Below are 13,599 nucleotides of genomic sequence, written 5' to 3'. Positions count from 1 at the left end.
TGTCTTGAAGCTGTACAGCTTCTGGAGAGAAGGAAGGTGAAGAAAAGAGAAAGTATAAATGGGTGGAAAAGCAAAAAACATGACTTTTGCAGGCATCTCTTCTGCAGAAGTGGAGCAAGAATAACATGATCCAGCCTTTGAAGTCAAGGCAGTTCAGCTCTCACCGATTGTGTATCTCAAAGGTACTAGGAGATAAATGCTGCAAACATTACACAACTCTCTCTATATGCATTCTTCAGAGTATCAGTGATTGCCATTGTGTTGGGGTTTTTTTGCTTTTCTAAGACTATGAGCTTGTCTTGCAACTGCTAAACATACTTTCCTGCTAATTTTGTATTTTTGAAGTTCTCTAGAGATTCTCCATTTTCTCCTAAGGCAGAAAATCTCTTTTATTTTCAAACAAATGAAATCCAATGTCAAATCTTTATCTGAGGAGAGAACCGCTCAAATAAAATGCAACCCGGCTGGTAAAACCAGTTCCTTTGAATGATGTTGTATCAGCAAACTGAACAGCTGATAAGAATAATACATTTTTTTGTCAATGAGAAAATTCTCATTGGGGGCCTCATCCTACCAGCACATAAATTGCTAATATTACCTGGCCCTGCATTGCTGCCAGAGATATGAATTTATATTGAAATCCCACTGTACGGGAGAAGCACACCAGCCAAAGCGTAGCTATAAGAAATTTCACTGCCATAAACAGGACACATTAGGGATTTATGGAGAGATCAGAGCCTGGCTATCGATTTGGGATTCCCTCTGAGTAATATAGGAAACAGTATTCTGTCCTATAATGCCACAAAATCTATGACTAGAACTTTGAACTTTGGAATAACTTTAAAAAAGTGTGGGCTGTCTACAAAAAGTTGGTTTCAGGTTTTACTCTGTTATAATCTAGTACTGCAAGACTTCAAGGGTTCATCTATTTGCCTGGGGATATTGTTCATGGTGAGGGCAGGAGGCCACAGTCAAATACCTTTAGAAGTCTATCCCAACATCAGCAAAACTATCAGTCCTTTGATTTTACAAAGTTTGTATTAAAATAATAGAGCACAGAAAGTGCTTTGCTAAAATAACATGAATCTCCTGAACCTGCGCATTAGTACCGTGTGTTCCATGAGATACTTCAGCAATTCCTTTAAAAGAAAAATAAAATAAAATTTTGATAACAAGCAGAATTTTGACACAACTGATTTGGAGAAATTGATTTTCTGCTTTATCCAGGTTTTTTTGACCTGTTCTTAATACTGATTTCCCTTGGTGCTTTCTTTCTTGATTATAGCTGAAAGACATTTATAACAAACTTGTCTTCTATTTTTGCCCATAAGTGCCTAGAAATTTCTACTACATTTATATCTTCATATCTTCAGACTTAAAAGCAAGATAAAACTGAAGACAAAATTAGCATATAAGAATAAAACTCATTACCCCAGGAACTGGATAAAACAGAAATCTATGAAAAATGTACAAGGCAACAGGTCTTATTTTTTAAATGTTTCGCCAAATACTTTTGTGCTGAGGACCTGATCACTGAAGATGCTGAACTGCTTCTGGATGCCCTGAATGCATCCCAGTCTCTGTCCCAGTGGTGCTCAGCTTCTTGCAGAAGTGGACCCCAGTGATACTTAAGAGTTTGCATACCACTGACTAAAGACCAGTAAGATCCTTTGTTTTAGTTTTCCAACACCTGAATGATTTATGGGCAGAAACTAGGTCTACAGCAAATGCATAATTGATGTGCCTTTTTTGATACACAGTCTAACAAATGAATAAAATGGATTTAAAATACGCTTGATTTGTTGCTTGTTCTGGTTTGGAAGAAGAGACAACTGAAAGACTGTTATGTTTTCTGCGTTGCACTGAGATACAATTCTATCTAGATGATCTGAGATCTAAACCCTTCATACCTTCATCTAGATAAAAACAAAAGCCATTGCAGCTTGGTGATACACATACCCCAGGCATCACAGTTATGCAGGACACACAAAATCGTTTTGATTTCGTTACTTCTAAACAAAAATCAATCAAATTTAGTTTGTTATTAAAAAATTGAGAAGAAGGACCTGTTTTTCCCTCCATCACATCACTGCTTTAATCCCTGCTATGACCAGGTGGGTACAGCAATAACTGTGGCTCTTCAACCTGATGAAAACAGTGTTGCATTCAGAAACTCGATAAATGAATGGGAGGGACAAGTAATGCCCCCCACTCCCCCACCCCCCGGATGTTTTATTAATTAAATTAGCATTTAAATAGCCAGAGCTAATCTGGGAAGTCAGTCCCTCATTACAGTAACTAGGAAGGGGGGATAGGAAGGGGGGAAAGAGCTGGAGACAATTCTCTACAAGATGGGGTTAAGTTGGCGTTTCACAAACTATTTGCTCAGCCTGTCCCTTCCAAGTGAAAGCTGCACCCCCTCACACCCCCCACCCCACCCCCACGCCTTTCCTCTCAGCGTAATTAGCATGTTCCAGTGCTGTGAATGGAAACAATATCCTCCCTCCAAGCTGTGCCCCTCCAGGGAGATGCTTCCCACAGATTGTGAAACACTGAGCCAGGGAAAGGGCTTGTCGAGGAATTCACAGTGGGGTAATTACACTGAGGTAGCTTGTGCCAGTGCAAGGGAAGTTGCAGTACTGTAATTCATTGCAGGAGGCAGGGGCTTGCATAAGGGGAAAGTCCAGGAGCAGGACTGCAGAGAGCCATGAGAAGTTACTGCTCCCACATGCCTTCCCAGAGCCCTGATAAAACCCCATGTCAAAGCTGAGGATGGTTCTTTGAGCAATAGAGATGTCCCCATCTTTGAAGAAGTTTGCAGAAAGTAACAATGGTTATAGGTCAGTCTGGTTTCTCTTTGGTAATTAGAAATGAAGGAAAGCTAAAAGGGTGATTTTTCAGAATTCAAAATAAATTCTTCATTCCAAGTAGAAAACTGGAGCAAAGCTTGCAAGATTTGTATTCTTACATTTGTTATTGCCCATGTATGTGGCAATTAAAATGCACCGGCATCTCTTTCTAATAAGATGGTGGTAGGCAATCCTTTCCCCAAAAGACTTACTGTTTAATTTTACATATAACAGAAAGACCAATGATAACTAATACCAGAGGAGAAGATGTAGGAGGAAGGACTGGATGTGGGTGACATGTGCGATGCTCAGCAGTATGCACATCTGGTGGGTTTTGTCACATTTATTTAAATCAGATTCCAGGTGACTTAACCTGACGTAAAAAAAAGCCTACTCTCCACTTGCTGCTCATCGTGCCCAGCTGCAAAGCAGGGATTATATTTATCCCCATTGCGAAGTACTCAGTTTCAGAAAACGTTGGTGCGGTTTGTTGAGGCCCCAGCTGGAAAATACCACAAGAAGTTCAAAGCCGGGTTTCATCCTGTAATCGGAGCCTCAAGTTCACAAGTGCAGGAACCAACTGTGCAGGCTGAAAGCGGGACGTTCCCCTCTCCTGACAAGAAACCCTCAGCAGCATGGGGCTGTGGGGCTGAACCGTGAGCAAGGCGTGCCGGCGAGCCGGTGCTTTCCACTGCTATGGACAAAAACTCCATTTTTTGTTTCAAGCTTTTGCCACCCTGTTTGGTCTGACCTTCTGTTATTGATTTTTTTTTCTCAACTTCTGTTATTGAATTTTTTTTCAACTTCAAGGCATCTTCTTAACCATCATGCTCACTTGGGATGCTCTTAAAAACATGGACATTAATCCCACTGTTAATTGAATGCCAACTTAATGTTTGTTTTCTCTCTGCCTTGACAAGATAGTCTTCAGGTCAGGCAGGCATGAAATGATATTGAGATATTGAGTGCAATTCTTCTGGGCAAGAAGTGCTACCTTCTGAAATCTTATCTTACATCCACTTGGAAATGTGTTATTTATTTATTTATTTATTTATTTATTTATTTCTGTCATCGTTCCATTCTGAAAGGCCAAAGGATTACAATTCTGAATTTGGTTTTTTCCCTCTTCTTCTTGTTAAAATCTAGCCTGTCAAAATAACACAGAGAGAATCCTTGTTTTGAACTAAAATAGCAGCTGCAAGGGTTTTCAACTGTGACCATTTAAATAAGGGGTTTGGGTTGGTCTTTTTTGTACCTTTGCACTACAGTTTCGTTCTCGGTCTTTGCAATCAGTAGCTGCATCTGAGCAGTTGAGCCGTCTAATGGGGATAAATTGCAATATTGTTCAAACTGTCCCTGGTTATTACTGTTGAACTCGTTCAGAGAGCCACCTTCGCTCCCACCAGCACCAGGCCCGTTGATAACAGCCTGCGGACAGTCTCCGAGGCTGCTCCATGAAGCCAGACCCAGTCATCATCTAAAACCACGGTCTGTGTGTCGGGTTACGGTTCATGATCTTTCATGTGACGGTGATCTTCAAAGCGATTTCTAGTGGGCAGAAACTCCACAGACCAGCAAAGCACCGCCACACTGTTTTTTGCTGCCAGAGTAACTCTTGTGGTGAGGTGTTTAAGTCTCAGCGGTGACACTGCTGTCACGCAAAATATCGCTGTGTTCCCCTAAAAATGGCCTGAGGCACAGGGGGGGACTGAGGCGTGATGGGGTTCACCCACAGCCACCCAGGGGATGAGTGGTGGGACCTGGGGTGACCCCGAGACCCCCTTCCCCACCCCGTTCAGAGCCCTGTTGTACAACACGCCCAGCAAACGCCATTTGGGGCTCATCCCCTCACGAAACCCCTCTAGCCTAAAGGACTACATATCCCAGCATGCAACGCGTCCCGCTAGGCCGTGGAGGCGGGCGGGACTACACGTCCCAGCGTGCAGCGCGCCACGCTGCCTTGGTCCCGGCTGGGCGCCGCGCTGCACGCTGGGAGCTGTAGTCCGGCCGGACGTTGGTCACGCACGGTGCCTCCCTCCCCCCGCCCCCGGTCTGCCCCCCGCCCCGCTCCGCGCTCCTCCCCGCGCCGCCGGGTGTCCCTCCGTAGACGGAAGCCGAGGAGGGACGAGGGAGCCGGGGAGGTTGGAGTGACGGGATGGGGGACTCCAAAGTGAAGGTGGCGGTGCGCGTCCGCCCCATGAACCGGCGAGGTGAGACCTTCCTCCCTGCGTCCCTCGGCGCCCCCCGTCCCCGGCGGTGTGCCTGAGGGGAGCGGCCTGAGGGGCAGAGCGGGGCGGGAGGCCGGGGGGTGTCTGTCCCCACGGGCGTCTGTGGGGGCAGGTGTGGGTGCATAGGTGTGTGTGTCCCGGCGCGGGGGCGTGTTTATAGGTGTATGTGTCGGTAGGGGGGCGTATGTGTTTATTTATTTATTTATTTATTTATTACGCACGCATGTGTAGGTACAGGTAGTTTTGTGGGTGAAGCCGAGCTGGTCTCATAAAGCAGCCCTCTTCACTCCCCTCTCCTGACATCTTCTTTTCCTAAACTCGCCCTGTTTTATGGCGCTTTTTTTGCTTTTGGGATTTTTTTTTCCCTTTCCCCTGGGGTACACCCCTTTCCACACCTTTTGCACCTGCTTAACAGCCGGGCTGTGCCCTGTCCCTGCTGCGAGAGCTTTTCCTCCTCCCTGCTTTCTGGGGTTTGGGGGGAAAATGCCCCTCTTTCTGTATCTCCCTCTGTGCTCATTCAGCCCTCAGCTCTGTAACCCTTCTTCTTTCCCCTCGGTGATTGAGTGGGACAGAGTTAACCAGATGACAGGGCACTGTAAGGACAAAAGAAACAAAAACAAACAAGGGAACATAGAAGAGGAAGCATGGATTGACAAGAGGTTTTGTTGTTGTTGTATTGTGATGGGGGTTCGTTCCCCCCCCCGAAACTTGCCTAAGGGTTATGTTAATCAGACCTTGTTTTAATTAGAAAAACTTGCTCTAGATGATGAGGAAGCAAGTATGAAAAGGCAACTTTAGCCAAGGAATGGGAAGATGAAGAAGGCAAAATTCCAAGAACCATGTAGGGTGGGTTCTTTTCCCCATATTCTCACAGAAGTATGCCAATAATTCCTTTTGGGGAAAGGGAATCAAATGAAGTCAGGTTAATAGCTGAAGCAAAAAAGGGAGCGGGGGAGCCCTTTATCTTCTACATGATCAGAAACAAAATAACTCATTCCTTTCAGTAAATAAGAAAATAAAAGGTTAAAGTATTGAATACAGTATTTCCATACCTTTTAAAATAGAAGCAGGGGAACATCAAACTGAGTTCACAAGAGCTCTCAAGTTCCACATCCAAAACAGAGGAGATGGAGTTGATAGCCTTACAGTCTGGTAGGTTAGAGCAACTGGGCATATTTTGACCAAAATCTGCTTTTTGTTAAGTTTCAGGTAGCAATTCTCAAAACTGAGGAGAGACCCATCCTTGTGCAGAATTGATTGGAGGAGATTGAGTGACAGTGTGGAGGAGCTGATGGGAGGTGGGATGGAAAAGAGCTGGAAAGTGGTGCTTCGTTTCAGTGATAGACATGGGCTTTCCTCTTGCTCATGTCCTTTTCCTGTCATAGGTCATTTCCTTGGCTGTGACCCAGACATCTTCTGACTGTGTAGTGCTCTTTACGCCTGGGATTACACAATAATTCATGTTGGAGGGGACCTCTGGAGGTCTCTAGTCCAACTAGCTGCTCAGAACAGGTCACATTAGGTAAGGTTTCACAGGGCCTCGTTCAGTCGATTTTTAAATCTCCAAGGATAAATAATACACTTGTCCCTCTTGGACTATAACCTACATATGGTCTTAAAGCTGTTTCTAGCTAGAAACAGTTCTGCAGGAAAAAAATATGTGGGGAAGAAGTGGTGGAAGTAAAGGGGAAGAAATGATGGAAGATTATAGATTTAGAGCAGTATAAGATGACTGAAGCATCTGCCGTCCTGGGGAATATCCTAATGTTGAGCTGCACGAATCTCGGAGAATGGAAGGGTGTATCTTGTTTTCAGAGCTATTTTATTCTGTATAAACTTAAAAATGTTACTGATGAGAGAGGACCACTGTATCCTGGTTGTTAGGAGGCTTATCTAGGAGCAAGGGACATTTGCCTGTCAGCCCTTGCTGTTCATCAGAGACAAGAGGGACCTGAACCCCACACTCTTGGCATGTAGCTTGGTGCTTGGGATGTACCTCCCCTCTGTAAGAACCACTTTGCAGCTATTAAGCATCCTGTTATTTTATAAGTGATACCAAAATGCATGTAAGTCTAGCCTGAAAGATCAATGTCTTTTTCTCCCTCAAATGTTCTGAAATCAATTTTTTTTGAGCAGATTAGTTGTCATATTCCAGATGTTTTGACCAGTTCTAAACAACTGATACCTCCTTGTAGTATTTCTGATGCTCCTTGAATTTATAGAAACAAACAGTGATATGAAGCCTAGTATTTTTCTTACCTATTTAATGTTACATTTAAGAATGTGTAACTGATTTACTGAAGAGTCATCCAGTTCTTAGACTTCTGTGGCTTTGCTTTTATAATAGACTTTGAGGCAAGAGGCATCTTTCTTGGAAGTTCTCTAATACGTACTGTGTTCTAAGTAGTTTTTGTGTGAAGTTCTGGGGCTTTGGACCTGAAGCAAATACTTGTTTTCTTCAGGATCACGAGTAATGTTCTTTCCTTCCCTCTGCACCGAAGGGCTTAAAGTTGCAAACATGGTTACAACTGTTGAAATTGAAGCTTTGAAATACTCTCAGTGTTTACCTGTGGTGGTGGTGGTTGTCTTTAGTGTTTGAATTATGAATTTCTTAAGGCAAGGCTTTATTAGGTTAATAAAAGTGGTATGTTTAACTATTACTAACTTATACAGCTCATAAAAGTATAATAGGTTCCTTGCATGCATATTGAAGGGATTTCTATATCAGATAGGTGGTTATTCATAGTACTTGCATTTCAAGGTGGTAGTATGGAGGGTCCTGCTTCATTCTCGTGTGAAGTAGTAATCTATAAACTAAGTTCATAGTACTGATTTTTAGCAATGAGGGGAAGAGTTTGTAATTGTACTTGGGTTTCTTGGTGGTTTTGCATCTAGATTACTTTTTTTGGATCTTGCTTTGAATTAGACCCCAGCCCTACAAACTGTGTATGGAACCTATGCTGTAGTAAAACTACTGCTATGTCAACACACTTGCAGCATCACATCTAAAGCTGTAGGCTCTTCTAGGTAGCAATAGTGACTTCTTTTTTTGCATACTGTCTACTTTGCAAACTGGGACCTCAATTAGTATGCTGTTATGAATTAAATAATTCAATACTGTGTTGTTAGATAAGACTCTTCTGTTTTCTTGGTTTTGTCATTCACCTAAATATTTCCTAGTGCCCTGCTTTTTTCAGATGGGTTTTTGATTACAATCAGTAAGTTCTTCTGCTGTTGTATTTTAGAGTTGCAGTGGATTTCCTTTTACAAATAGTGTCAGTGTTTGACTTCATTTAGCAGATATTGATTATATTTCAGGTAAGTGCTGTGCAAAGCTCAAGCCATACCATGAAACCAGGAAAAGGCAACTGGAGGCTTTTTAATTAAGATTTGTCTTACTGAGTATTTTGTTTTCAGATGATGTTGGTGCACAGGCACCCTCGAAGTACAATTAAGTCCTTGTGTTTCCCTGTGCCTTGGAATCAATTCATTGTAGTGTTAATTAAAATATAACATTTTTATCAGTACTAAAAGAATATGACTTTTGCTCAAGTGTATGGCTGACGACACATTAAACCAGTAAAAGCTACTGCTGTTGTGTTGCTACATTTCACTTGGGATAATACTTTTATGTTTGACAAGAAAGACAGGAAACTAACTGCAAAAAACTATGTGTTTAGTACTTTGAGTGAATTTATTGAGGAGCAATAGAAGTACTGGTGCTAGCCCACAGGCAAGTGGTGGCGTTGCACAGCTCAGCTGGGGAGTGGTTCTGTGGGTGTGCTAGGTTAAGTTTAAACAGTATGGGCACACAGCCTGTATTCTGGCAGCGCTGCCAGGTTAAACTGTTTGTAGGACTGTAGTGTAAGAACTGCAGCTTCCAGTTCAGATATCTAGTTTGCCTGTAAATACATATTTGGTTAGCTGTCACGTTAATGTTTGTATTCATCCAGACTAGTTTCCGTGTTCCAACACGGATCTTTTTGTGCTTTGATGACAGAGTCTGTCTCCAGTGCTTGTAAGGAAGGAATTTGCTTCTGTATCTGTGCAAGCTTCTGACCATGGTGTTAGGTGGTAATTTTATGTCCTCCTACTCTTTGGAGCAGGTTGGTTTTTCAGTCATTTGAAATGGTTTTGGTTTTGGGGGTGGAGGCAGGGATTGTTCTTTTGGTTTTATTTGTTTGTTTTTCCACTGGAGATTACGACAGAAACAATTTATTTATAAACTAAAGTTTGTGCAAGCAGTTTTACAAGATTAATTATGGTATTAGAATAAATGAAATGGCACCTGTTGTATCCTGATGGCAATATGAAAAACACAAGACTTTTCTTCACCATTATCCTTGTCATGCATGAGTGTCCAGATTTTTTTAGTGTTTCCTGGTGATTGCTGATAACCTATAAAATAGTGTTTGCAGTATGAGCTGGATTAACCTAGAGACACGGTGACAAATGGGTAAAGCATGTGGAATTAGTGTTTCACTTTGTGTTCCTCTGTGAGGCAATTGTATTTTAAGAACTCCTAAAGTGTTACAAGCTTACTCCCCACAGCCAAAGTCTCCGTTGAGACTACCAGTCTAATGTGGATGACACAAAGGCAAACAATTCTTGTGCTAATTACATCTTTAGAGCTAGCCTAAAGTGCAGTATGAGATTACCGTGCTGCTCTGGTTTCACGTTTGCTTGCTCCTCCTGAAGTCAACAGAAGATCAGATACACACAATGTGAATAGTTTTGCCTTGGCTTTTAGGTGGCTGGTGGCAGAGCAAACACTATTGCGTTTCATTCCTGTTAACTCTGAAGCCTGAAAAAAAGCAGCAGCAGCACGGAGTTGTGTGTTGAGCTTCCTCAGAGCTCTTTGCTGCGTCAAAGTCACCAGACTGATTTATTTACTTACTCTCTGTGAGCTGAGCAGTGCATGCAGCAGCAGAACTGACTGTAAGGTTAATGTCCAGATACACTGAGTGCCTTTACTAAAGCCATTTGGCAAGCAGAGCATGTTCTTGCAGAACATGAAACGGCGGAAGGCAGAATAAATTTTTTACCATTTGGACAACGTAGCGTTAACATGCAAGGAGAGCTTGCTTGCATTCAGTGTACAGTGTGCTCACGTATACTTGCACCTCATCATCAAGATTAGATAGTATTGTGTGCCCTTCCAGATGCACTCATACATATTTAATGTTCTTTAATTGCTTCAAACTGAAAATTTAATGAATTACATTTGCGCAGTTCATATATGTAGGAGAGAAGCCTGAAAGATGCCCGGCGTAGACTTCAAGGGACAAGTCAAATTACTGTACTTTTGCCCAGAATGTATCCGTCACTATGTTTTGTAATTAATGCCTTAAAAGTGCTGTGATGCTAATTTTTTTTTTCATTTAAGTTCTTAGCACTGTAATTTAGATATAAGTTATTTTCACACTCTCATATAGTCAGTTATTTTTTCTCTTATTCATGTTGGCTTCTACGCGGCAAAGGGCAAAGAGAAGTCACTCTAAGGCAACAAATATTGGCAAGGAAACCTGAGGGCCTGTTGTGTTTGAACTTGCTTTTAGATTTCTTTTTCAAACAAAAAACCCAAACAACAGCCTCTTTTTTTTTTTTCTTTTAGTTGGCATTCATTTCATTTGTGTGATAAATAAACTTATAAATATTTTTAAGTTACTATTTAAACATTATTGCCATTTGCTTTTTTGGACCAGGAAAGGTACAAGAAACAGACTGTAATTTCTCATTGAATGAAGGCTCAGGCCACAACATTCCAGTTCTAACCTTCAAGGGAATGTTAATCTCCTGAAAATCTACTGGCAATTTAAAATATAAAATGTCTATCGTCTGTCTTTAGAGGAGATTATTGTGAGCTTTGTATTTGGGGCCAATTTTGGCTTATAAGCTTAGTACATGCACTTTAAACCTCTTACATTTTATTTTTTATACTTCAGTTAGCTTTTCTGAAACTGCAAGAACAGCCATGCTGGTTCCCAGTGACAGTACGGAGCTTAATGTCCTGTCTCCAAGGGGTCCTCAGGAATCAGTGCAAGTGCAGTTGCCCTAAATCTGGTAGTGGGACCAGGAGGAACCTGTCACAGGTTTTATTCAATTTTAGTTATAACACCAGGTTCACATCTTTTGTTTCAGTGGGGTTTAGATAGTCTTTGAAAGGGCTGAAAAACTGTAAACCATCAGAAACTAATTTCTTAAAATTGAAATCTGATGGGAAAATTTATATGGAAATAAAGGCTCTTGATGAATTGGGAAGTACTTTCCCTTAATTAATCTTATACAATGTGAAAAAATAGAGTATATAAAGAGGAAAATATGGAAGTTCACATAAGTTGTAACAGGCTTTTCAGCTACTGTGACTGTTGTACTAAAAGCCATTACGATGCCATGGTCCCAACCGCTAGTTTAATAAATTGCAGACAAACTTATTCACTGTATCATCTTTCATTTTAAGATTATTTCAAACTGCCCTGCAAAAGCTATCTATTAGGATCATTTTGTTTGGTTCTGAAATCTAGTAACCTTAAAGGTGGGATGAGTTTTAGGGCAGTAGCTGAAAAAGCTGCAGGATCACTGCATGGCAGTTCAGATGTTTTCATTATACCAGCTGATGCAGCTGGGTTTGATTTCATACGCTATGAAAGCGAGTGGGTTAGGTATGTCATTATCCAACCAGTGTTGTCATTAGTTGCAGCTCATCTATCAAGACGGTTCCCTAACTGATCCATAAACAAAGATGGAGGTTTCCCAGAGCTGAAAAGTCCAATGATTTCCAAAATGCTTCTCTCCCCTTCCTCCAGGATTCACATACAGTCTGTCTCGGCCCCAGACCTGTTTGGTATGTTTTAAAGTTGCACCTTTGCTAGTGTTTCCTAACACTGTTGTGGAATCTGCTATGTTGAGTTTATGATTACCAGATGCGTGACTGCTATTACAGAGGGAACGCGAACTCCTACCTGTTGTTGGGAGTGAATTCACCATTGCATGTGGTGGTACACTGCTCCTGGTTCTGCTTTTCCTGCTCTCTCTTGCTTACTGACTTTTCTACCTTGTTGGAAACACACCAAATTTCTTAGGCTAGCAGAAAAGCCCAAAGTGTGTATGGGTAGCTTGAATGCTTTTTACAACAGCCTTTTATCAAAGGTATAGTCACTTAGGATTTACATGAGTGTGGTTTTAGCTGAGATCTGCATTGCTCAAATCCCAGTTTTTATTGTTTAAGAAAACTTCTGTGAGGGGTTGAAAAATCAAGGGAAATGGGAAGGAAAATGGCCGCATCTAAGCCCCACCTTCCAGTTTCACAAGTGAAATAGAGATGCGAGTACCTTGGACGCACGTGACAACAATTCTTTTTGCACTTGGCCCAGCTTTGCTTAACACTTCTACATGAAGTGTAAATGTGGAAAAGTGACTAAGATATGTTACCCTTTTATTATGGATGTCACAGCTCTCTTGCTCTGAAGCTATGAAAGAGGTTTTCATTCCCTGCAATAAATGTTTCTTGAGATGTTGAGAGTTGAGTTTTAATTTTTCAAAAACCAATTAGCTGATTAGTTTCTTGATTTGATGAAGCAAATGAGTAGTTGATTGTGTTTTCTTGGTAATGACTGAAGGTAGAAGCAGATTATCAATAATAATAGGTGAAATTTTAAATCTTGTTGAGGTACAAGATTTGTGATACATCTCCAGAGTTTGACAGTGAGCAGCCTCTGTTATCTTTTAACTTCTCCGAGTTTTCATGCTGCATGGAAAAAAAACAAACAGCTGTATAGCTGAAAGAAATAATAGTACCAAGCCTCGACAAATGAGTCCTTACTACAAGATTAACTAATCAGTGATTTTGGATGTGCGTGCTTATCATCTTATCATGGTGCATCTTAATTTTGCTTGTTGTTCAGGGGCAGCAAGTACACTGCTTACCTAGGAGACACTGAAACTATGAAAGTAAGGGTGGAGTCAGTGTGTGATCGTATCCCAAAGAGCAGGAAGATAATTTGTTTATAAGATTGACCTGCTTTAGTAATATTAAAAACTTAATGAGGTGGAAATCATGGTTATATCATTTTCAGTAGTGTCTAATACAAGATTCTTCTCTCAGCCTACCAGAAGCGTTAAAGAGATCGGAAATCAGTCAAAGAACGTGCTTTGTAATGGAGCCAGAATTTGTAGAAAGTGCATGATGTGCTGTTAAAACAGTAGTTTTCTGCTTAGTTACTGTTGAAGTAACTGAAAGTGATTTACAGAGGAGTCTGCTGAGCGCAGTAGTGGTGGAAGGTGAGCAACAGGCGCAGGTAGCCAGAAGGAAGGACTGAGACCTCCCTGTTTGGAAATAGCTGTTGGGTTGGTTCACCACATCTGCCAAAACTGTGCTGTCCCCTGTCTGCAGGATGCCTAGGTGAGGGATTTTAATGTTACCTTTGTGATGAAAATAATCAGACAAGGTGTCTTGTACATGACAAATGGGCTTTGAATCTTCTTTTCCTGTGAGATCACATGGCTTCAAGGAACTCTTGTAT

The 13,599-nt window shown here is 41.5% G+C and overlaps 1 protein-coding gene across 5 annotated transcripts in view; it reads left to right on the top strand.

Moving 5' to 3' along the window:
• The first annotated feature begins 4,922 nt into the window (after positions 1 to 4,922).
• Positions 4,923 to 13,599, top strand: part of KIF13B (kinesin family member 13B) — a 133,161-nt gene continuing 124,484 nt past the window's right edge. For all 5 annotated transcript variants that reach the window (XM_037391370.1, XM_037391368.1, XM_037391369.1 and 2 more), the window contains exon 1: positions 4,923 to 5,059. In XM_037391370.1, the coding sequence (XP_037247267.1) occupies positions 5,005 to 5,059 (55 nt within the window). In that variant the 5' untranslated portion in view covers positions 4,923 to 5,004. The remainder of the gene's footprint in view (positions 5,060 to 13,599) is intronic.

Source organism: Falco rusticolus, chromosome 6, assembly GCF_015220075.1.
Source record: "Falco rusticolus isolate bFalRus1 chromosome 6, bFalRus1.pri, whole genome shotgun sequence".
Taxonomy (NCBI): Eukaryota; Metazoa; Chordata; class Aves; order Falconiformes; family Falconidae; genus Falco; species Falco rusticolus.
The sequence above is the reverse complement of the archived record's forward strand: the minus strand, read 5'-3'. Positions and strand labels throughout refer to the sequence as shown.